Below are 20,547 nucleotides of genomic sequence, written 5' to 3'. Positions count from 1 at the left end.
GAGATCTAGATCAGGCTAATTCCAAGGAGAGACACCGACAGCAAATAGATCAAACGCCACGTCTGTGTCACGTGAATGGTCAACCGAAAGCTAGAACAATTAGAATATGGACAGCAATCTTTTGAGCTAATCCTTGTTCTATTTAAAACTTCGAGCCACCGTTAAACAGCGAGTATTCTCTGAGACAAAGTCCCTGCCTCCACCCATTTGGGGAGTGCTGATCTTGAAAGCATCACCAGGAACGGATGTTTTGGTATGCACACGCTCATCTTAGAAATTTTCGAACTACAACATCACTAGATTGCAGAACCCCAAACAAACTACCGGATAAACATTCCTTGAACGTATATTATCGAACATCTTTTCTGAAGATGATTTGCTCTCTTTCAGGAGAATTGGCCAAAGAGCCCGTGGTATCTCCTAAAAGTGGAAAGGTCTTTGAAAGACGCCTTATCGAGACTTACGTCAACGCCAATGGAACAGACCCAATTAACGACGAGCCACTGTCTGTTGAGGACTTGATCGCAATCGATGAAAAGCCTACGTTGTTTGTGAAACCCACGAGTCTTACTTCAATTCCAACCCTACTATCTACATTCCAAAACGAATGGGATGCTCTTTCACTAGAGGTGTTCCAGCTGCGCAAAGAGCTCAATGTTGCAAAAGAGGAATTGAGTGTTGCGTTATACTATCGTGATGCTGCAGCCAGAGTAGCTGCCAAATTCATGAAAGAGAGAGATGATGCCAGAAATGCTCTTCAGGAGCTTGCTGGCAGTATTGCTAAGGGACAAGATTTGAACGGTATGGAGGTGGATGAAGAGTCCCAGCAGCCATCGGCCGGGGAGATCAGCTCCAGCGTACCAAAGTCATACTCAAAACTCATAATAGAAGCCCAAGGTGAGCTGTTTTTGGCTCACAAGAAGGATAGAAAGAAGTTTGCTGCTCCCGAAGGAACTTTAGAGGAGCATGAGATTGTCAAGTCGATCCAGGATCACAAGAAGGCCCCTAAATCAAGAGGAAACGTGACATCCGCAGCCTTCAGCGAAAACTCACAATCTATATTAGTGGGTGATGCCAGTGGCAATGTACTTATATTCGGAGCTACTTCTGGCGAATTGGAAGACGTCGCTCTTGACCAAGAGTCAAGTGCCGTGACAGCAACTTCATTTGCCCTGGACTCCTCAGCGATCGTTGGTCTAGCAAATGGCGCCATATATGCCCATGGAAGGACTATAGCGAATCTTGATGAACCACAAAAGGCCGTATTTGGCCACCCTGGTATCAACGCACATGTAATATCTGTGGGCAGTGAGACGGGATCCATCACATACATCGATAGCGACCAGAAGCAGCCGGCTTACCAGATCAAAAACGACTTCAGATGCATAGGAGCCTCTCTCCATTTGGATGGAGTTCTGCTGGCCTTAGGTGATGCTACTTCCAATACAGTGCAAGTTTATGATTTAAGCACCGGTGCTGTCGGTGTTACCTGCGAGCCAGTTGAAGACAGCGTTCCATCGGCTGTCGAGTTTGCCCCGAATGGATACTGGTTAGCAGTGGGATATTCAACAGGTAAAACGGGTCTTGTGTTGATATACGACCTCAGAACCTCCGCTGTGGTGCATAGATGGGCTTTACCCAGTTCTCCTCTTTCTCTCGCATTCGATAGATCTGCTAGCATACTGATCTCCAATCTGGGCAAGTCAATTGTATACAACAGGTATACCAAGAAAGAGAAGAAGTGGAGTGAATCATTACAGTCATCTGTGAAAGTTTCAGGGACTGCAGTTGACGTATTTTTCACCTCAAAAGAAAACAATGCCGTTTCCGTGATCTATGACACCGGGAAGCTGCAAAACTGTGTATTTAATTAGATGTAACACTACGAAACGATTGCAATGGTAGCACTAGTAGATCTGTTATCGGTTTTAGGTTTCCTTCACTGGGTGGGTGCTTGCAAGGATCTATAAACTACCTATCATCAATCAATCAGTCTCCAGAAGCCTTGGTTAATGACGAAAGCGTGCATTAACTAGTACTGTCGAAACGCCTTGCAGAAATTTAAACCGGCACCCTGCGTGGATAATCTTTGGAAATAGACTCTGACACAACCGGAAATGAATATCTCACAAAAAATTGCATAAATGTTATGAAAACGTTCGTTGTTACTGGTAGTGTTTGAACCACTAAACTCGTACATCATCTGTCTCAGGATTCCAATGCGTTGAGAACTATCCTTATTAGCTCAGTTGGTAGAGCGTTCGGCTTTTAAGGATCTCGTTTCGTCAAGAAGTCGACCGAAATGTCCAGGGTTCGAGCCCCTGATGAGGAGTTCTCTTTTCATTTTTTTTTTTTTGGCTCGTGATGCTGATGTAGATATCGGACCTCTTGAATGTTGACGATTACTTGCTTTTTTGAACATTAAGATTTCTTCAATGTCTTTTTTTACAATATACAGCTCCCATTATCTAGATAACCTCTAAAACCGATGCCATGCCATATTCCGCGAAAAAAGTGCGGCTAAACCTCGTATTACCTACCAAAACGGGAGATATCCCATCCCGATGGGGGCGTTGAAAAAAAATAAAAATTTATCCTCACGGTCTGATGATGCCGCTGATGTCTTGTCTTTTTCCTCCTTTTTGCTTCTAAGGACAAACCATTTTTAGAACTTTTCGAAAAGGTAAATCTATCAAAATGCCTCCGAAGTTCAACGTGAATGCTCCATCCTTCCGGAGCAATGGTAGCGCGAAGGCTCCAAAGAATATGTCTCTGGACGCCTACCTCAAGTCCCAAGAGCCTCAACCAAGAAGCTCCCCAAGTCCTGTCCCAAACCTCTACAGTTCCCAAGCATCTTCCGCATTTACAAGTGGTACCGCCACACCAATGACCGCCACCGAGTCGACTGCCTCGTTGACCTCTCTCAATTCCGCTTTAGAGAGACTCCAAGTTTCGCCGATTTCCGACAACCTGACCAACATCCAGATCGCTAAACAGCTGTCGGAAGTGCGTACCCAGTGTGATGCCATTGCTGACAAGGTGCTGGCTAACGGTGCCAGATCGATCGTTGAATGGGACATTGCTGGAGTCTTGAAGTCGCTGAGTAAGCAGAAAAACCCAGCTTTGGCAAGAGAAGGAAGCATGCTTCTGCTCCATAGCTTGAGCAGAAAATTTGCAGGTATTACTCCTTTCGAAATCTACTTCGTCGACTTGTTGCCATTTGCCTTCGATATGCTCTCAGACAAGGATAACAACGTCAAGAGATCTGCACAAATTGCACTCGATGCTGTGTATGGTATGTTTCCTAAAGAGGCACTTTCATCCGTGGTTCTGTCTTCTCTGTTGAAGTACATGAAGTCCTCTGCTAAGTGGAACAGTAAGATCTCCGCTCTGAAGTTTGTTGACAAGATCGTTTTGACGTCTCCTGCTGATTTGTTGGAGATGAGATTCATAGATGCCATCCCAGTCTTGACTGACATGGCCACCGATTTCAAGCCTGAACTGGCCAAGATTGGTCTCAAGACATTGAAGGATTTCGTGCAGGTGCTTGACAATCTTGATCTGGCGTCCAGATACGATTTGATCGTCGAAACCTTGGCCGATCCATCCAAGGTCCCAGCCTGTATGAAGACTCTTTCTTCCGTCACCTTTGTGGCGGAGGTAACTGAGCCTGCATTATCTATTCTTGTTCCAACTTTGGACAAGTCCCTCAAGATGTCCTCTTCCACACAGGAACAGCTTAGACAAACCGTTATTGTTACCGAGAATTTGACCAGATTGGTCAACAACAAGCGTGAAATTGAGAGGTTCATCCCAATTTTGTTGCCCGGTATCAAGAAGGTGGTGAACAACGCTTCTCTTCCTGAGGTCCGTGAGCTCGCAGCCAAGGCTCTCAAGGTCTTGGAAGACGCTGAAGCCGAACACTCTGATGGTAAGTTCCATGGAAGAATATTTGAGGAGTCATCTGGGAAATACCTGGAGGCATTCAAGGCTCATGTTGAGGATCCATTGGTTCTCGAATATTTGACTGCCATTTTGGTTGCCGATTCCAACGTCAACGACTGGAATGCTTTGCAAGAGTATCTTGAAATGGCCGCAAACTCTATCATCTCTAACGAGGACGAGAGAGCCGCTGCTGTTGCAAGCACCGTGAAGACTGTGAAGGACCTCTTCACCCCAGAAGCAATCCAAGAAAACAATGAGGATGGTGTCATCATTGTGGATGCTTTCTTCTCCCTGGCCTACGGTTCTAGAATGCTTTTGAACAAGACTACTTTGAGATTGATAAAGGGTCACAGATACGGTCTGTGTGGTCGTAATGGTGCTGGTAAGTCCACCCTAATGAGGTCCATTGCCAATGGTCAGTTGGAAGGATTTCCTTCTCCTGATGAGCTGAAGACCTGTTTTGTCGAGCACAAGCTCCAAGGATCTGAGGCAGACATGGATTTGGTTGCTTTCATTGCATCTGACCCAGATCTGAGCCATGTTTCCCGTGACGACGTTGCTGATGCTTTGGCAAGTGTTGGTTTCGACGAAGAGAGAAGAGCTCAACATGTTGGCTCTCTTTCTGGTGGTTGGAAGATGAAGCTGGAGCTGGCCAGAGCCATGCTGATGAAAGCTGATATTCTCCTTCTTGACGAACCTACTAATCATTTGGATGTTGCCAACGTTGCCTGGTTGCAAGACTATTTGGTCGAACATACCGATATCACCTCTTTGATCGTTTCGCATGATTCTGGATTTTTGGATGCCGTTTGCACTGATATCATTCATTATGAAAATAAGAAGCTCGCATATTACAAAGGAAACCTGTCCAAGTTTGTGGAGGTCAAGCCAGAGGGTAAGTCCTATTACACCTTGACCGATTCCAATGTCCAGATGGCCTTCCCACCTCCTGGTATCCTCACTGGTGTGAAGTCGGCCACCAGGGCCGTGGCAAAGATGTCTGATGTGACCTTTGCGTACCCAGGAGCCGCGAAGCCTTCTTTGAGTCACGTTTCGTGCTCGCTTTCCCTCAACTCGAGGGTTGCCATTTTGGGTCCAAATGGTGCCGGTAAGTCTACTTTGATCAAGCTGCTTACTGGTGAACTGGTGCCCAATTCAGGTAAGGTTGAGAAGCATCCAAATCTGCGTATTGGTTATATCGCCCAACATGCCTTGCAGCACGTTGAGATGCACAAGGAGAAGACTGCCAACCAATATTTGCAATGGCGTTATCAGTTTGGTGACGATCGTGAAGTGCTGTTGAAGGAATCGCGTAAGATTTCCGAGGACGAGAAGGAGATGATGTCCAAGGAAATGGATATCAAGGATGGAAGAGGCCCAAGACAAGTTGAGGCCATCACCGGTAGACAAAAGCTCAAGAAATCGTTTCAATACGAGATCAAATGGAAATTCTGGTTGCCCAAATACAACTCATGGGTCCCAAGAGAGTATCTTATCGCTGAAGGTTTTGGTAAGCTGGTGCAAAAGTTCGATGATCACGAGGCCTCCAGAGAAGGTCTTGGTTACCGTGACTTGATTCCTTCTGTCATCCGTAAGCATTTCGAGGATGTTGGTCTTGATGGTGAAATCGCAGATCACACTCCTATGGGATCCTTGTCTGGTGGTCAACTGGTCAAGGTTGTCATTGCTGGTGCCATGTGGAATAACCCTCATTTGCTCGTGCTGGATGAGCCTACCAATTATCTGGATCGTGACTCTCTAGGAGGTCTCGCTGTTGCCATCCGTGACTGGGCTGGAGGTGTTGTAATGATTTCGCATAACAACGAGTTTGTGGGAGCGCTCTGTCCGGAGCAATGGGTTGTTGAGAATGGAACCATGGTTACCAAGGGTGTCATTGGTGTGGACCAGGCCAGATTCGAGGATGGTGGTGGAGACTCCGAGTCTGCCAAGGCTGCTGCCGCTGCCAAGCAAAAGGCTGACGATGACTCCCCAGCTAACATCAAGATCAGAATCAAGAAGAAGAAGATGACCAGAAACGACAAGAAGCTCAGAGATGAACGCAGAAGACTGCGTCACATCGAGTGGCTGAGTTCGCCAAAGGGCACTCCAAAGCCTGTCAACACCGATGATGAGGAGGACGACGAATGATCTCCGCCTTTTATAAATTTAAAATATTCCAACTCTCAGGTATCTAATAGAGGCTCGCCGTTTTATATATAAAATCCACATATGTATGCAAGTTTCTATGACCCCGGCTTTTATCAGGCGCGTGCGCAGTCCAAAAGAGGAAGTCGGATGCGTCCTATCTGCCTGCGATATGCAATTCCTCCTGATGGAAGCTTCCATTTTGCTTTCCGGTTATTATAGCAGGCTTCGATTGGTGTAATTGATAGCAATTGTTGGATATAGAAGTTGGCATTGGTCAGGATCATAGGTGGATATTGGCCTGGCGCTCGGTCCTTTTTTTATTTTTGCACGTCTTGCCGAGCCTCCACGAATCATGGCAAACAATCCAGGGTCAAGCGGCACGTTTGTCGCAATGAGGTCCCCAATCATTCTCATAGATACCGCTGGTGGTGGAACCATAAACACACCCAAGAGCTTCAAGGCTCAGTCTCCGACATTGGAAATCTCAGAAACGGAGTATGCCTCTCAGGTGGTTGAGCTTATCAAGGATGTGGAGGAGAAGAGATGGAGATACGGTCTGTTTCTGCTTGGAATCGTTGTTGTATTTTGGATCGCTTCTACCCAACTCATCAACAGTGTCACGAAGACTGGAGAATACGAACAGCCATTCTTTGTGAGCTATATCACCGGAGGATCGTTTGTGATTTATGCTATACCAGATGCCATAGACTTTGTGAGGAGACGGATCTTTCGTGAGTCTGGCTCAGACGAGGTCAAAAGCCCCACATTGGACGAAGAGACTCCGTTGATAGATTCTGCTTTCTCAGAAACTGTGATCCAGACACCGGATATCAAATTGACCCAAGGCGAGATCATCCTGTTGGCACTAGAGACTGCCACTATATACTTCATAGGAAACGCATGCGGAAGTGCAGCCTTGAAATTTACCAGCGCAACCAACCAGACCATTCTCATGACGGCAACTTCTCTGTTTACTTTGGTATTGGGAGTTGCTTTCAAGGTGGAAAGCTTTTCGTGGCCAAAGCTTGTGTCCATCATAGTCAGCATTACTGGGATTTTCTTGATCACCTTGAGCGACTCGCATTCCAAACACAACGATGCATTGAAGAATCCCATTCTTGGTGATTTCATTGCCTTGTGTGGATCTTTTGCGTATGCCTGCTACTTAATCATCATGAAGGTGAAGATGGGCGATTCCACCGACCCTCAGAATGACAGGATTGTGTTTGCCTGGGTTGGAGTGTTCACATTGGTTTTGTTCTGGCCTGTCATGTTGATTCTCCACATTACAAATGTTCAGCCGTTCTATTGGCCAGGTTCGGGAACCGTTTGGTTTATCGTGCTGGCCTCTGGAGTTTTGAACTGCATTTCCGATTACTGCTCCGTAATGGCATCTCTTCTGACATCTCCACTGCTTGCTGCCCTTTCCCTCTCTACTGCGATTCCACTCAGCATGATCTGCGACTCAATTTTCTACCATACAACAAACACCAGCTTGATTTACTATCTGGGAATCTTCTTTATCTTCAGCGCATTTTTGATCACTAATAAAGAGGATAATGAGACTGTCATCGACGAGGCTGTGGGAGATGCTATCGAGGAAGCCATAGCCAATGACGAACTGCTAAGTCCAATTTTGAGTCCTTTGCTTGGATCGAGTGGCTCTGAAAACTACATTCCTGGCTTATCTATTGATTCAGATACAGGTTCTTCACAAATCGTTATTTCAGGTGGTGTCAACCACAAGTACTTCATTAGAGAAGTGCGCCATGTGTAAGGCCTCGAAAAATTATTCTCAAATGACAAAATTGATGCTGTCAATTTACCAAATTAATAAGTGGAGTTTTATTTATGAGTAATAACAATTATTGCCTATTCGTGCAAGTATTCTATCAAAGTCCTTGTCAACTACCAGAGCTTTAGAAGGTCTCCCCAATCTTGTCTTTTTCTTCTGTTCCAGTAGCTTTTGTCGCCCTCAACAAAAGCCCAGAGAGGTTTATCATCGTTTCCTGGATCTCTGCTTCCTGGGATCTCCTTGAAGAATTTTGTCTCGTGCTTTTTGAAAGTGGCCTCGTTTTCCTTACGCCTGAGCCTTTGGGCTTCCTCCAAACTGAGCTTCAGTTGTTCAGCTTCATCTACATCACCATTCTCATATGCATTCTGGTCGGGTCTGAGTCGAGAATCTGTGGGTGCCAGCTTACCTTTTTCCAGCATGGTGATCTGATTCAGCCCTGCCGCAAATTCAGTAAATCCGAATTTTGAAGCATAGTTGGGCACGAGGTTTCCAGCTTTCCAAACCAACTCTCCCTGAGTCTCTTCTGTGTAGAAATGCAATTCCTCTGTCCACGAACCTCTCAGTTCGAGTGGTAAGTACTGGCCCTTATCCTGAACTCTAACGGACAGTGTCTCTGATCTTCCACTGAACATCCCACTCACTTTAAAATTCACAATAGCTCGTTGACCGTTAGAGCACGTAATTGTCATCGATGACGCAGGCTCCGAATATTTCTCACCCGCAATAAGGTTCTTCAGCATGGTGACTGGCTGAACCCATTGATACACTTCTCCTGTGGACCTTGCAGTCAGTGTGACTGTTCCTTTGACTGTGACCTCCGCAGTTTTTCCACGGATAGACTGGGATGGTGTAGGACAATGGTCAATTGTCCAATTAGCAGATTCTGCACGAGCAGCAATAACAAACGGACGATGCTCTACCTTCTCAGCAATCAATCTGAAACCCAGATCTTCTCTGACAAGTTCGAATGTCTCACCAAGAAGAGGATTAAACGGTTTTCTCTGGTTCCTTACTTTGGCGCGGTAGGCGGATAGAGAGCTAATCGCAAAAGCAGCGATCTTCAGAATTCTTTCGCCTGAAGAAACGTCCGACTTGAGTGATTCGTCAATCAAGTTTGTGTACTCGTAGGACTCGGCGTACTTTTGAAGAAAAGTCAGCGGTTCATTGGAAGACACAGGCATTGCGATCGTAGAGAGATCCTTACCCAAGTTCTTCCTAAAAAAAGCAATCAAACTGGGAGGATCCACCGTGCTTGGGCTGATGTCTTTCCTTCTAGCCACTGGCGGAAGAGGAAGTGGATAGAGGTCATCTGAGGTTATCTTTATTGGACTTTTCAGAGGCATAAACGAGTCAGCGTCCGAAGAAGATGAGCTTGAGATGTCAAAGTTCAAATTCGAATTGTCCGAAGAGTTGTTGTGCAAGCCATCTTCTGAGGCACCCTTCAAGAGAACCACCTTATCGCTCACCTCATGGAGATACTCTTGAGCATCATAGAACTCTTGTGAGAACAAAGAAGCAGCTGTGGTCGTGGTCCGAGAAAGCTTCGGAGAGCGAACCAGAGTCTCCAGCTCCAAAAGACCTGCATATAGTTCCTTGGCCAATCCAACAGCATCACTACCGTTGGGGCTCGTGTTAAGAGTGCCATTCACAGACGAGGAGTCATCGCTGTGGGAGTTGTTGTTTACAGTGTTGCTGTTCACGTTAGACGACGATCTGCTGTATCTTCTCCAGAAAGAAGGTCTTCTTTTTTCAAGACCATTCATCAGCTTATTGGCGGTCAACTTCAATGAATCAATTTTTTCACTCACCTCTTCTTCATCGTAGTCGATTCCCGAAACTCCACCAGCTTCATCAACAGAATAGCCAGCTCTGTTCTTCTTCTTGATGAAATTGAAGGCCTTTATCCACACTTGCCAGTCCTCAGCGTTATAGGCTTTCAAAACCCATAACTCTAGGCCGGAGTCGAGGTAAATAGTTAGACCCGGTTTATCAGCAGAAATGATCACATTTTTGATGTACATGTTTCCCCTCACATGGTTTGACCTATCGTTCACATAGTAGTTCAGAATGCCATACTTGAAATTCAGGACGAAAAATCTCTGGCTGAAATTCTTGGTTGATCTCTTTCTCTTCTTCTTGAGCAGCATTCCCTGAAGGTACTTTCCACCTTTGACAGTGAGGAAAGATGAACCAGGACCTGAACCATGGGTCTGTTTCGGTAGTTCAAACTTCACATTGCTCGGGACAGAAGCAACTTGTTCTGGCAGAGACTCGGTGGTGCTTTGTCTCCTTTCTTCCTCTATGTATTGGTTGAACAGAATTTTCTTCCCCGTTGTCTTACTGAAAGTATTGTCAAACACAAAGGCATAAAGGTGGCCCGTTTCCACATTCACAGTACCTTGGATCAGTTCGTTACCGTTGCACTTTCCAACCCATTCCACCTTTGTCAGACGGGACCCCAATCGCTCTTCCAGGCTAGAATTTGACGATATCGTAGTTACCGAGTTCGATCTCTGTCTGTCAAACTCATGGACTTGATTGAGATCAATCTCAAACTTCGAATTAGAGACATAGATGCCGAAATTCACGGATTTCTTCAATGGCTTCACCTCCCACTTTATCTTGGAGTTATCTGGAGCATTTATCCATTTGATTATGAAGGATTTGGGCCTCACCTCCAAATTCTCCATAGTGAGCTTCTCAGTTGCGCAGTTAGTCAACAAAGGCTTGGGTATTCACAATGAAAGGCCAGGTGTCAACAACTATAGAAAAAATGCAACTCTCGGTCAAAAATTGACTTGGAAAAGGTATAAAATCTGCAAACAGAGCTGGTTTTGTACAGGGTTCGAAAGAACAAACTGGCAGATCGCAAGACAAGAGAGCGTTGTTATGTTTTGGGGGATCGCATCTCGGCCCATCGTGGGCTCGCTTTGATTCTGCACTACCTTCTAGATTTTCCAAATACGGGGTCCAACGGCTTTTTCGTATACAGAAGTAGATTCGTGGGTATTGTTATTATATAGGAACATAGTGAAAGCTTCAAATGCTGCTGACGTTCAACAGCTGTGACAAAGATGGAAAGGAATCAACCACACCAGATACGCCACTTTCGACGGATTTATCTCATCTTTCCAGTAGTGGGACTCCTACCGCCTTTCCCGTCTTCCGTCAACACGAAGCAGGCCTGAAGAAGTCAGCCGTGTTGAAAAAACGGTCAAAGGGATGTATCACGTGTAAAGTGAGAAAGAAGGGCTGTGATCAGATGAGACCTGTGTGTGGCTCGTGTGCTCGTTTGAACAGGGTCTGTAAATACCGGGAGGATGGGATGACTGAGGAGGACGTGAGGAGAACAAAGGAAAAGTTGCGGTTGCTTGAGGAAGACGCAAAAAAATCCAAGAGAAGAAAGCCTAATGCGAGCCCTTCAGCCAGAGAAAATCCAGTCAAATCCGAGCAAAAGCCGAAGAAGGTACAGCAGATAGATGCCATCAGCCAGGAGTCGAGGGTAGTTTTCAATCCCTTAAGTCCCTCCTTCATCAACTACTTTTCCAGAGACGATACGCCGACGAGTTTCAATCTGATGGACACCCCAAGCGGAGCGAGTTCTCTCAGTCATTTGCCGATCAATCACTACGGCGAAAACTTCAACAGTCGCGAGTACAACAATACCGATCCCTCTGGGAGCACGCATGCACCGAAAAGCCAAATCCACATGGATGGTGTTAAGACGATAGCATCGCCATCTCAGGACTATCTTAGTCTGGAGGAAAGTCTGACGCCTGACTTTTCCATTTTTCGCGAAATGGCTCCCGAATTTGCGAAAGCTTTCCAGAACGCACTGATCTATGAGCCGGTTTTGAGTCATCAAAACTCTCCCCAGATAGAGGAGGTTTCCGAGGTTCCAGTCCATGATATCTATCCTACAAACCCAGAGCCAAAGATATACCATGCTCCATCGATGGTTCAGTCGACAACCCTTTCCACCTTGGGTCCTCTTGGGCGTCGGCTGTTTGCCTATTATCGAGATCATCTTGCGGTGCAGATTTCTACTGTGCCTAACGAAGAGAACCTCTTTTTAACTTCGTTTTTGCCTATGGCCCATTGCGATTTTGGTGTGTTATACGGTATATTGGGATGGAGTGCTTTCCGCATTGGCGGAGAGTCAATGGAGAAGAAAGGAACGTTCTTCATCTCCAAGGCCTTGGATTATATGAGGGCCAGTCCTATATTGGTTGACGATGAAAAAGACCCAAACTACCTGGCTGATGTTAAGCAGACAATTGACCTGAACGAGGAGGAGGAGCAGGAGTTGGCGAACGAGTCAAACGAAAAACGTGCGCTTGAACTATCGAAAACTGCAGAAAAGTTTGCTCTTAGGGATAGGATAGATATGAGGTTTGCCTCGTATCTCATTATGATTGGAGCCGAGGTATGTCGTGGTGATGTGACCAACTGGTTCAAGTACCTTGAGTATGGAGCTAAACTCATTAAACATTCGGGTGGGGTATACGAGTACGGTCGCGAATCGCGAGACAGACACTTTTTGGTGAGTTCATATGCTTACCATGATATGCAGTCATCATCCGTGAACGAAAGATCTCTTCATTTCAGCATCGAAGATTACGACTCAGTGTGGGATTTTTTCGATTTCGGAATAGATGCTCTACATGGGCTCTCCAAGCCCCTATACGGTTTGATCGCTAAGATCAACGAATTATCGATGAAATCAAGAATAATGATGAAGAAAGTCACCAGTTCGATACAAAAAAAGTCTCAGAGTCCAACGGCAACCTCACCCTTGGATGATAAGTCCTCTTCTTCTAGCGTGGATTTTTACGCAAACCAACTATCCCAGTTCGATGAGGCAGAACAGGCGCTTTTTCAAACCAGGTACGAGGTATTGAAGTGGGTCCACGATAAATCCAGGGAACTGGACAAAAGTTTAGAGGAAGCAAAACCGAACCTGAATAACATCATGGGTCTTTCGAGCAAAGAGCTTGAGTTACAGCTGACGTTATTCGAGATATTCCAACTCACTGCCAAGATTCACCTGAATCAATCTGTTAACAAGGTGAACCAATCATGTCTGGAAATCCAGTACTTGAACACGCAATTGATTGAACGTCTGGACGTCGTCTTAGGCACTCCGGTGGAGTGCTGTCTGTGTTTCCCTCTGTTCATTGCTGGTATGAACTGTATTACAGAGAGAGACAGAGACTTAATGAGGTCCAGATTCGAGAACTTGAAAAGGAGGTATTCCTGGAAGAACGTTGATCGTGCAGAGATCATCATGCTGAAGTTCTGGGAGCTGAACCCTACTGGTGAAAGATTTGTAGACTGGTATGGGATAGTCAAGGACTTAGGCTGGGACTTATCGTTTGCGTAAAGCGATTTCGATGTTTCAGTAGGCCTAAGGCCAGAAATAATATGTACGACATGACTGATTAATGAGATAAAAATATGCAAAAAGACGACGATGGTGTGAAACTGGAGAACTGGCGAAGGGTCGTAACTGCGAACAGTTTCTGTAAAATGAATCACTTGATCGGTCTTATGTGTCCAAAACCTGGCCTTTCGTGACTCTCATTCTGATCTCGCTCATTACGAACTTGAGCCCGAGTCTGCTCCTCTTCAAGTTATCACTAAACCTCTGGAAGGACCAGTTTTCAATTCTGTCTTTGACCCCCCAGGCTTTGAAACCCGATGAGAACTTCACTTTGCTCTGAGAAGATGTCACATTGTCCACAGGATTGTATTTGAAACTTGTAAACTCCTCGATCTGAAGAATCTTTGTGTGATCAAGGTTTCTCGTGTAGGTCATCATAGTGCGCTCCAAAGGATTCACAACCGTATGCTCAATGATACAGGATGACGTTATTCTGGATCCCAAAAACGGCGCGATCCATTTGGGAAGTCTCCCTGTTTTGACTATCAACTTTGTCTGGTGCAAATTGCCCTGGGTGTCGATTCTCTTGGAGATCGTATCACATGACAGAACATGAGTGGAAAATGGGTTTGGATAACGGTTGAAGTATGCCAGCGTCACCGTTGGAAAATCGAATTCAAAATTATGCTCGGACTTCGATACCAACACCATTGCGAGTATGCGACAATTTCACCCGATTTTCGTAAGTGAGGGAAAGTGTTGGTGCGCCTCTTTTTTGCCTCTTTTTGCTTGCATTATTCTTTCGAGAGAAGGGATTGGTCATCATTTGGATGGTTAGGAGCGATGCGGTTTCTCCGCAAATGATCTCGTGATTAGCTAGAAAAGAGCCGGCATTAAGCCTATCCATTCAGCCGGGTCTATTATATTTCCTTGTTGTTCATTCAAAAATGGATCATCGCTGAATATCTGCACTAATAAATGACATTTCTGGCTACTGGTGAAAGGGGTATGATATGCATCGATTGAGGAAACCCCGGTAGCCAGGTTCCGCTGTTTCTTTTAAGCCAAGCCAAACAACTAGATATGAGCAAAATATAACACCACCCCGAATGAGTATTTGTACCTGGTTTCAGTATCAACATGCTCCGTCGTGGAGTCTAAGAGGGTGGATCTCACTGTAAATCGATATGGCCGATCCGACCCTCCAGATCTACGCGTTCCGGTCAGACATTAAAAGCGTAGCTGACGTGATTGTATGAGTCAACGCGCGCGTACCCATAAAAGGTCCGATTTATGCGATAAAACGCGCTTTTCTGTCGTTAATTTGACACCGAAACGCACCGCTCGCCACATCAAATGCAATGTGGGGCTCAAACCTCACGGACTGGACCATACTTAACAGGCAGATGCCCCATACTAACTAGGCAGATTTTCTGTGTGGCCTGTCTTCGGAAATATCGACCTCGGAGCACGCAACTCGCTCTGCTGCGGCTCAGACCTGTTTTGGGGAGCGGTTATATAGTTTGATGCAAATCCACCATTTCCCCTCTTCATGAACTGTCGCTAGCCACAAAAACCGATAACTGGATTTATTTGTTTTTACTACCTTCAAGCACACTATGAAAGCTTCTTCTGCTAGAATTACCCAGAGCGAGGTATTGCCCCTCAAGTCTGACCTTGGAGCTTTGGCCAACAGAATTAACAAGAGGACCCAGACTGCTCACAACAGCATCAACAAGTTGATGGTGCTCAAGTTTTCGCTTGCGCTCAGAGATGCAAAAATCTACAGACAGGGCATCCAGATGTACTACCACGTTTTCAAGTCCATCGAGAAATCCTTACAACGCGAAATGGCCAGAGATACGCAATATGCAGAGATCCTCAAGGCGATATACAGACCTGCCATCCTCAGAACCGAAAGATTACACCAGGACTTGATGTTTTTCTACGGAGATGAAAAGAAGTTCGCGACTCCAATTTTGGAGAAGCAAATCGAATTCTGTGAACACATCGAGAAGGTGACACAGGAAAAGCCATACTTGTTGCTTGCCTATATGCACGTGTTGTACTTGGCTCTCTTTGCTGGTGGAAAGATCTTCAGCTCGAAGCTGGCACAGACCTTGGGTATGTTCCCTCACGTTGAGGGGAAGACCGCCGAGGAGGTGATGCTTGGAGCAACCACATTCTTCAAGTTCGACGTGGAGGATGACGAGAGCCTGAGAATCGAGTACAAGAGAGACTATGAACTGGCCACTAGAAACTCTCTGACCGAGCACGAGAAGCAGGAGATTATTGAGGAGTCGCAGTACGTGTTTGTGACCAACTCTGAGTGTGTCAAGGAGATTGAGACTCATAACTTAAAAAGATTGCAGGGCAAGTTGGCATACCAGGTTGCTACCAAGGGCTATTACGTCATGTGGGTCCTTGCAGTGTTGTGTATGATGTACTATGTGAGGAGCTTCATTTAAACTGGAATGGATTTGCCAGAGTTCCAGTTTATTGGTGAACTGGGTTGGCTCTCTGTTTGACGTATCGATCCCTTTTTGTACACACTTTGGTTCCCTCTTTATAACTAGATAATACGGTGGCGCATACAACAAACCAAATTGTAGTCAAACATAATTTTGATTATATATACAGATATGTCACTATTTCCCTCATTTGTTCAACCTGATTCTCAAAGCACGTTGGGCCTTTCTTCTCTTTCTCAACTTGTGCTTCTTCATCTTCAATTTTCTCTTTCTCTTGACTGAGTCTAGCGACATCCCCACAATATCTTCTGATTCTGGTTCAACGAACTTTTCTCTTATTATGTTCTTGTACATCATAGGTGGTGTGAGCATGCTGGAGAACGTCGGCTGGATGTAGGTGGACGCGAGCTTGATGCAGATGTTGGACCTCACCCCAGTCACAACCGACCGAAGCGGAGTCATGGACACCCTCGTGAGTGACCTGAAGAACATGCTGGAGTGGTGTTCAAATAAGGTGGATCTAAGACCAGGTTAAAAGACTTGGTTTCGGACTCTAGCCTTTTTCATTTCAGCCGACGATTTTATGATTGTTTTACACACTACCTTCAGTCTGTCAAGGCCCATGGACTGTGGTGGAATCGTTTGTCGAATCATTTGTCAACTAAATTGATGTCATTAAATAAGCTATGTTACATAGTTACATTATGGACTGGTAGAACAGTACAAACTCCTTTCTCACGCTCTCCCAAGTGTGTGGGTCGAAGAAGATGTAGACACCTCTCTCGCTCTGGGGAGTATTCTGAATGGGTTCAACCTGTGAGTCCTTAGTCAGCCATACCTGCAAATCTTTATGGTATCTCCAATTTCTGTTGAACAGCTCCCTTGCCGCTAATTCCTGCATGATGTCTCTGGTCTTGGTGTAGAAGATAAAAAATAGTGTCTCGTCGTTGAACTTCCTCATCTGCTCCTCCGGCTGAGATAAGTCAGAGAGCTCAAAGGAAGCCGGCTTCACAAAATCTGGCTCCACCTCACTACGACTCGTTTCTACCCACGGTGAGGCGAAAAACCTGGAAATTTTCCCCTTGGTATGCTTTGGATCCATGTCCAGCCCAATCATGCTCAGGTCAGTGCCGTTAGCAATCATTGTTTGGTCGTTATTCTCCATTTTGATCATTCCAAGTAACCCCTTCAACCCGTATTTGTCCATATCATCAACAGATTCATTCTGTGAGGCTGGTAAGGTTGAAGCGGCTGCGGGGTGTGTCTGTTGTGTGGTGGTGGTGGTGTTGTTGTTGTGTAAATTGCTTATGCTGGTGGAATTTAAGGTGCTGCCAATGAAACCCGTGTTGTTATTCAAGCTGGGAATACTCTGGCCCAAAACAGGAAACTGGAAATCGTTCGCCGAACTTCTGGGATGCGACTGGACCCCGAAGTCGCTCGTCTGAACGTGTCCCCAACCAGGAGTCGTTGCTGAGAAGAAGTTAGTAGCTGAGCAAAAAATGGTTCAAACAGAGAGTTGAAAGCCCCTGCTCTGAGATATACCTACCCATGATTTCTCTATTATTTGAAATTCAAGATGGTAATGAACATGAATTAAATGGCTAATCACTTTAAGAAAGACCTCCAATTGAAAGTGGGAGCCTTCAAAGGACGGGGCTGCAAACCATTTTACCTACAGATACTGCATAGTGAAATTTTCGATAGATAACTCTCTGGTTGAACTCTTGAACAACAGAGTTTTTTCAAGCGTGTTAAAGATGAGCAGAAGATTTTTGCCTAATATAATCATAACAGGTACACCTGTATGTTCTACCGTCGTCGGATTTTGCGATTTCACTGACCTTTACTAACCAGGTGTAGGGTTGTGGTAAGACCACACATTCTCGTCTTCTGGCTGAGGAGTTCGACAAGATGAAGCTTCTTTCGATCAGTGACGTGGCAAAAGAAAGAGATTGTATAGAGTCGTATGACGAAGCGAGAGACTCGTCGGTTGTGGACGAAGATAAGCTACTGGACTCCTTGGAGACTGATCTGAGATCGGGTGGGGTAATTGTGGATTGGCATGTGTGTGATATCTTTCCTGAAAGACTAATCGATTTAGTTGTTGTGCTGAGATGTTCCAACTCAACTCTCTATGAAAGACTCGAAAAGAGAGGCTACAAAAAGAGCAAGATCTCAGAAAACGTGGAGGCAGAAATCATGCAGGTGATACTGGAGGAGGCTCAAGACTCTTACGATGAGCACATCGTCATAGAGTTGAACAGTGACTCCAAAAAGGAGTCTACTGCCAACGTGAAAAGACTGGTGAGCTGGTTAAAGAAATGGATCGACGATCACCCCCAAGGTGTTAGCAATGAACTCCAGGTAACTGATAGTGAAAGCGATGCCAATGATGACGATGATGATGAAAAATAAGACTTAAGCCCATAATATATACACCTAATTCTGTAGTAAATACTCCCTGAGCTTCTCCAATGCCTTGTACCTGTGACTGATAGTGTTTTTGGTCTTCCCATCCATCTCCGCATATGTTGTGTCGAATCCCTTTGGCTGGAATATGGGATCCCATCCAAAGTTGGTTGGCCCTCTCGCCGAAACGATTTCGCCCTCTGTTATCCCTTGAAACAGTATTGGCTCTGAGTCTGGAGAAAGACAGAGACCGAAAGTGCAAGTAGCATACGCGGTCTTGTCATCGAACTTATAGAGCATCTTGTTGAGGCCATCTAGTCCAAGGGACTTCAGAAACCATTTGATGTAAGGGCCTGGGAGATTGTTCATCGCCCTGAATCCCAGCGCAGTGTCTTCAACGAGAACAGCACGATTGAGCAGTTTGGCAGCGCTTTTGGCCTTGTGCAAGGTCACCTCCTCTATAGTTCCTTGGACTTCATCCAGGTCTATGCTTTCACTGACAATCTCAAAGTTGCCTACTTTGGATTCTTCGGAAGGGCCACCTTGAGACAGAATTGCCACCACCTCTTTCAGCTTGTTTTTATTTCCGGTGACGAAGGTTATTTTAGTCATGATGTGAGATAATTGTTGGAAACTGATCAGTTCACCAAGATCTTTCCCTCACTGAAATATATGGAGCTGCCATTTTTCAGTGTGTCATCTACCATTGGCATAAAATAAGTGGAAAAAAATCTCAATTTTAAACCCTCTAAGAATCTTTCTTCTTCACATATTTTAAAACACACTTCTGGAGTACCAGCTTGGAAAGTTTTCCTCTGTCTTTTAAACAAGCAAAAATGGCCGGAAGGAGATAAAAAAGAAACCCTTTATAATCCATTGTTGCTGATAACTCTACAGCTTTACATGGTTCGCTTTAGGGTAACATTACTATAAGTCAAAATAAATAAGGACTCCAAGACCACTTTCTCTCGGGCCTCCGATCTACTCTGGAATCTCCAACGCCAGCTTTCCGGTGGTTTTCCTGCCCTCAAGTTTCTCGGCTGCTAACTTGAAATTCTTCAATGGGAACACTTCGGTGATGTCCAGTTTGAGCTTGCCGCTCTTAAGCAGCCCAACCAGCTTGGATGAGTAGTACAGCCATTCTTCCTTGGTTGCGGTGTATCCAAAAACCTGTGGTCTCACTAGTTTGAGGTTCTTGGGAGACAATCTGTTGATGGATAATGGGGGAACCGTGCCACTGGCATTACCAAAGGAAACCAAACTGCCCTTTCTGGCCAATGACTCGTAAGAAATCTCAAAGGTGGCTTTTCCAACTCCGTCGAAAGAGGCTTCGACACCTTTACCGCCTGTAGCTTCCTTGATACGTGCCACAACGTCTTCAGTCTCGGAATTGATTACAACCGAAGCACCTGCCTTCTTGGCCAACTCCAACTTGTCAGCAGTAGAGGCCACAGCAATGACTCTTGCCCCAATTCCCGAAATCAATTGGTCAAGCAAAAGACCAACACCACCAGCGGCTGCTGTGACTAAGATGTCATCGCCCTTCTTAACAGGGTAGCTATCCTCAATAATAGTCAATGCCGTCAAACCCTGAACCAGAGCAGACCCATAGAGGAGCAACTCCTTGTCAGTGGTTGCAGGGTCAAGCTTCAAGTAACGGTGATTCGTGGCCGTGTCAAAAAGGGTGTACTGGGCAAACGTTTTTCCTGACAAATACGCAACCTTGTCACCAACAGAAAGGTCTTTGACTTCCGAGCCAATTGCGGCAACGGTACCCGAGGCCTCACGTCCCAGAACATATGGAAGCTCGGTCACAGGGTAAATGCCCTTTCTGAAGTAGGCCTCGATAAAATTGATACCGGCATATCTGTTTTTGATCAGGACCTCGGTGGGAGATTGGATCTGTGGAGTGGCGTACTCCGGGTCAAACGTGAGAACGTCAAGACTCTCCGATTGCTCTTTGAAATAAACTGCAGCCGAGGTTTTTGGGATTGACATTTTGAAATGTGTAAACGAGGTTGAAAATGCTCTTTTGAAGGTGGAAAGCATAAGCTGTGGAGGTCAACGTGAAGGTGTACCAGGATCCAGATGGGCATCGCTCTGCTTTTATACTGCAGGCGTTGTGGTTATCACCTCATCGGACCCTCAGTCAGACTCATTGAAAAGATGGATAAACTATTAGTAATTAGTAATTCAGATAAATTGCGGGTTTTTATAGGCAACCACGTGAACACTGGTTTTTACAGCTCAATTGTTTCTCTAATGGGTTAACAGTAGATGTTGTATATTTATTGATAGATCAAATAAAAATAGTGCCTGAACCAGGATTTCCTGGAGAGAGAGAGAGAGAGAGAGAGAGAGAATGTGTGTTGTAGCCTTCAAGTCATTTCTCCGCG

The 20,547-nt window shown here is 45.4% G+C and overlaps 13 protein-coding genes across 13 annotated transcripts; 7 read left to right on the top strand and 6 right to left on the bottom strand.

Moving 5' to 3' along the window:
- Positions 1-371: 371 nt before the first annotated feature.
- On the top strand, positions 372-1,874 carry KUCA_T00000463001 (uncharacterized protein; the record flags this gene model as incomplete). The annotated part of the gene is made up of 1 exon (XM_022605005.1): positions 372-1,874. The coding sequence occupies one exon, from the start codon at positions 372-374 to the stop codon at positions 1,872-1,874; it is 1,503 nt and encodes a 500-aa protein (XP_022456517.1).
- Positions 1,875-2,697: 823 nt separating this feature from the next.
- On the top strand, positions 2,698-6,093 carry KUCA_T00000462001 (uncharacterized protein; the record flags this gene model as incomplete). The annotated part of the gene is made up of 1 exon (XM_022605004.1): positions 2,698-6,093. One exon carries the CDS (start codon positions 2,698-2,700, stop codon positions 6,091-6,093), a length of 3,396 nt encoding a protein of 1,131 aa, XP_022456516.1.
- A 352-nt stretch (positions 6,094-6,445) lies between these two features.
- Positions 6,446-7,870, top strand: KUCA_T00000461001 (uncharacterized protein; the record flags this gene model as incomplete). Its single annotated transcript, XM_022605003.1, has 1 exon — positions 6,446-7,870. One exon carries the CDS (start codon positions 6,446-6,448, stop codon positions 7,868-7,870), a length of 1,425 nt encoding a protein of 474 aa, XP_022456515.1.
- Positions 7,871-8,001: 131 nt separating this feature from the next.
- Positions 8,002-10,578, bottom strand: KUCA_T00000460001 (uncharacterized protein; the record flags this gene model as incomplete). The annotated part of the gene is made up of 1 exon (XM_022605002.1): positions 8,002-10,578. One exon carries the CDS (start codon positions 10,576-10,578, stop codon positions 8,002-8,004), a length of 2,577 nt encoding a protein of 858 aa, XP_022456514.1.
- Positions 10,579-10,931: 353 nt separating this feature from the next.
- KUCA_T00000459001 (uncharacterized protein) lies at positions 10,932-13,271 on the top strand (the record flags this gene model as incomplete). The annotated part of the gene is made up of 1 exon (XM_022605001.1): positions 10,932-13,271. One exon carries the CDS (start codon positions 10,932-10,934, stop codon positions 13,269-13,271), a length of 2,340 nt encoding a protein of 779 aa, XP_022456513.1.
- Positions 13,272-13,436: 165 nt separating this feature from the next.
- KUCA_T00000458001 (uncharacterized protein) lies at positions 13,437-13,982 on the bottom strand (the record flags this gene model as incomplete). Its single annotated transcript, XM_022605000.1, has 1 exon — positions 13,437-13,982. The coding sequence occupies one exon, from the start codon at positions 13,980-13,982 to the stop codon at positions 13,437-13,439; it is 546 nt and encodes a 181-aa protein (XP_022456512.1).
- A 908-nt stretch (positions 13,983-14,890) lies between these two features.
- KUCA_T00000457001 (uncharacterized protein) lies at positions 14,891-15,739 on the top strand (the record flags this gene model as incomplete). The annotated part of the gene is made up of 1 exon (XM_022604999.1): positions 14,891-15,739. The coding sequence occupies one exon, from the start codon at positions 14,891-14,893 to the stop codon at positions 15,737-15,739; it is 849 nt and encodes a 282-aa protein (XP_022456511.1).
- A 189-nt stretch (positions 15,740-15,928) lies between these two features.
- Positions 15,929-16,234, bottom strand: KUCA_T00000456001 (uncharacterized protein; the record flags this gene model as incomplete). The annotated part of the gene is made up of 1 exon (XM_022604998.1): positions 15,929-16,234. One exon carries the CDS (start codon positions 16,232-16,234, stop codon positions 15,929-15,931), a length of 306 nt encoding a protein of 101 aa, XP_022456510.1.
- A 205-nt stretch (positions 16,235-16,439) lies between these two features.
- KUCA_T00000455001 (uncharacterized protein) lies at positions 16,440-16,949 on the bottom strand (the record flags this gene model as incomplete). The annotated part of the gene is made up of 1 exon (XM_022604997.1): positions 16,440-16,949. One exon carries the CDS (start codon positions 16,947-16,949, stop codon positions 16,440-16,442), a length of 510 nt encoding a protein of 169 aa, XP_022456509.1.
- A 550-nt stretch (positions 16,950-17,499) lies between these two features.
- Positions 17,500-17,592, top strand: KUCA_T00000454001 (uncharacterized protein; the record flags this gene model as incomplete). The annotated part of the gene is made up of 1 exon (XM_022604995.1): positions 17,500-17,592. The coding sequence occupies one exon, from the start codon at positions 17,500-17,502 to the stop codon at positions 17,590-17,592; it is 93 nt and encodes a 30-aa protein (XP_022456508.1).
- Positions 17,593-17,653: 61 nt separating this feature from the next.
- Positions 17,654-18,157, top strand: KUCA_T00000453001 (uncharacterized protein; the record flags this gene model as incomplete). The annotated part of the gene is made up of 1 exon (XM_022604994.1): positions 17,654-18,157. The coding sequence occupies one exon, from the start codon at positions 17,654-17,656 to the stop codon at positions 18,155-18,157; it is 504 nt and encodes a 167-aa protein (XP_022456507.1).
- Positions 18,158-18,181: 24 nt separating this feature from the next.
- Positions 18,182-18,763, bottom strand: KUCA_T00000452001 (uncharacterized protein; the record flags this gene model as incomplete). Its single annotated transcript, XM_022604993.1, has 1 exon — positions 18,182-18,763. One exon carries the CDS (start codon positions 18,761-18,763, stop codon positions 18,182-18,184), a length of 582 nt encoding a protein of 193 aa, XP_022456506.1.
- A 369-nt stretch (positions 18,764-19,132) lies between these two features.
- On the bottom strand, positions 19,133-20,200 carry KUCA_T00000451001 (uncharacterized protein; the record flags this gene model as incomplete). The annotated part of the gene is made up of 1 exon (XM_022604992.1): positions 19,133-20,200. One exon carries the CDS (start codon positions 20,198-20,200, stop codon positions 19,133-19,135), a length of 1,068 nt encoding a protein of 355 aa, XP_022456505.1.
- Positions 20,201-20,547: the final 347 nt, after the last annotated feature.

This window comes from Kuraishia capsulata, genomic scaffold, assembly GCF_000576695.1.
Source record: "Kuraishia capsulata CBS 1993 genomic scaffold, Kuraishia_capsulata_scaffold_1, whole genome shotgun sequence".
NCBI lineage: Eukaryota > Fungi > Ascomycota > Pichiomycetes > Pichiales > Pichiaceae > Kuraishia > Kuraishia capsulata.
This window is presented reverse-complemented; position numbering and strand designations above follow the sequence as displayed.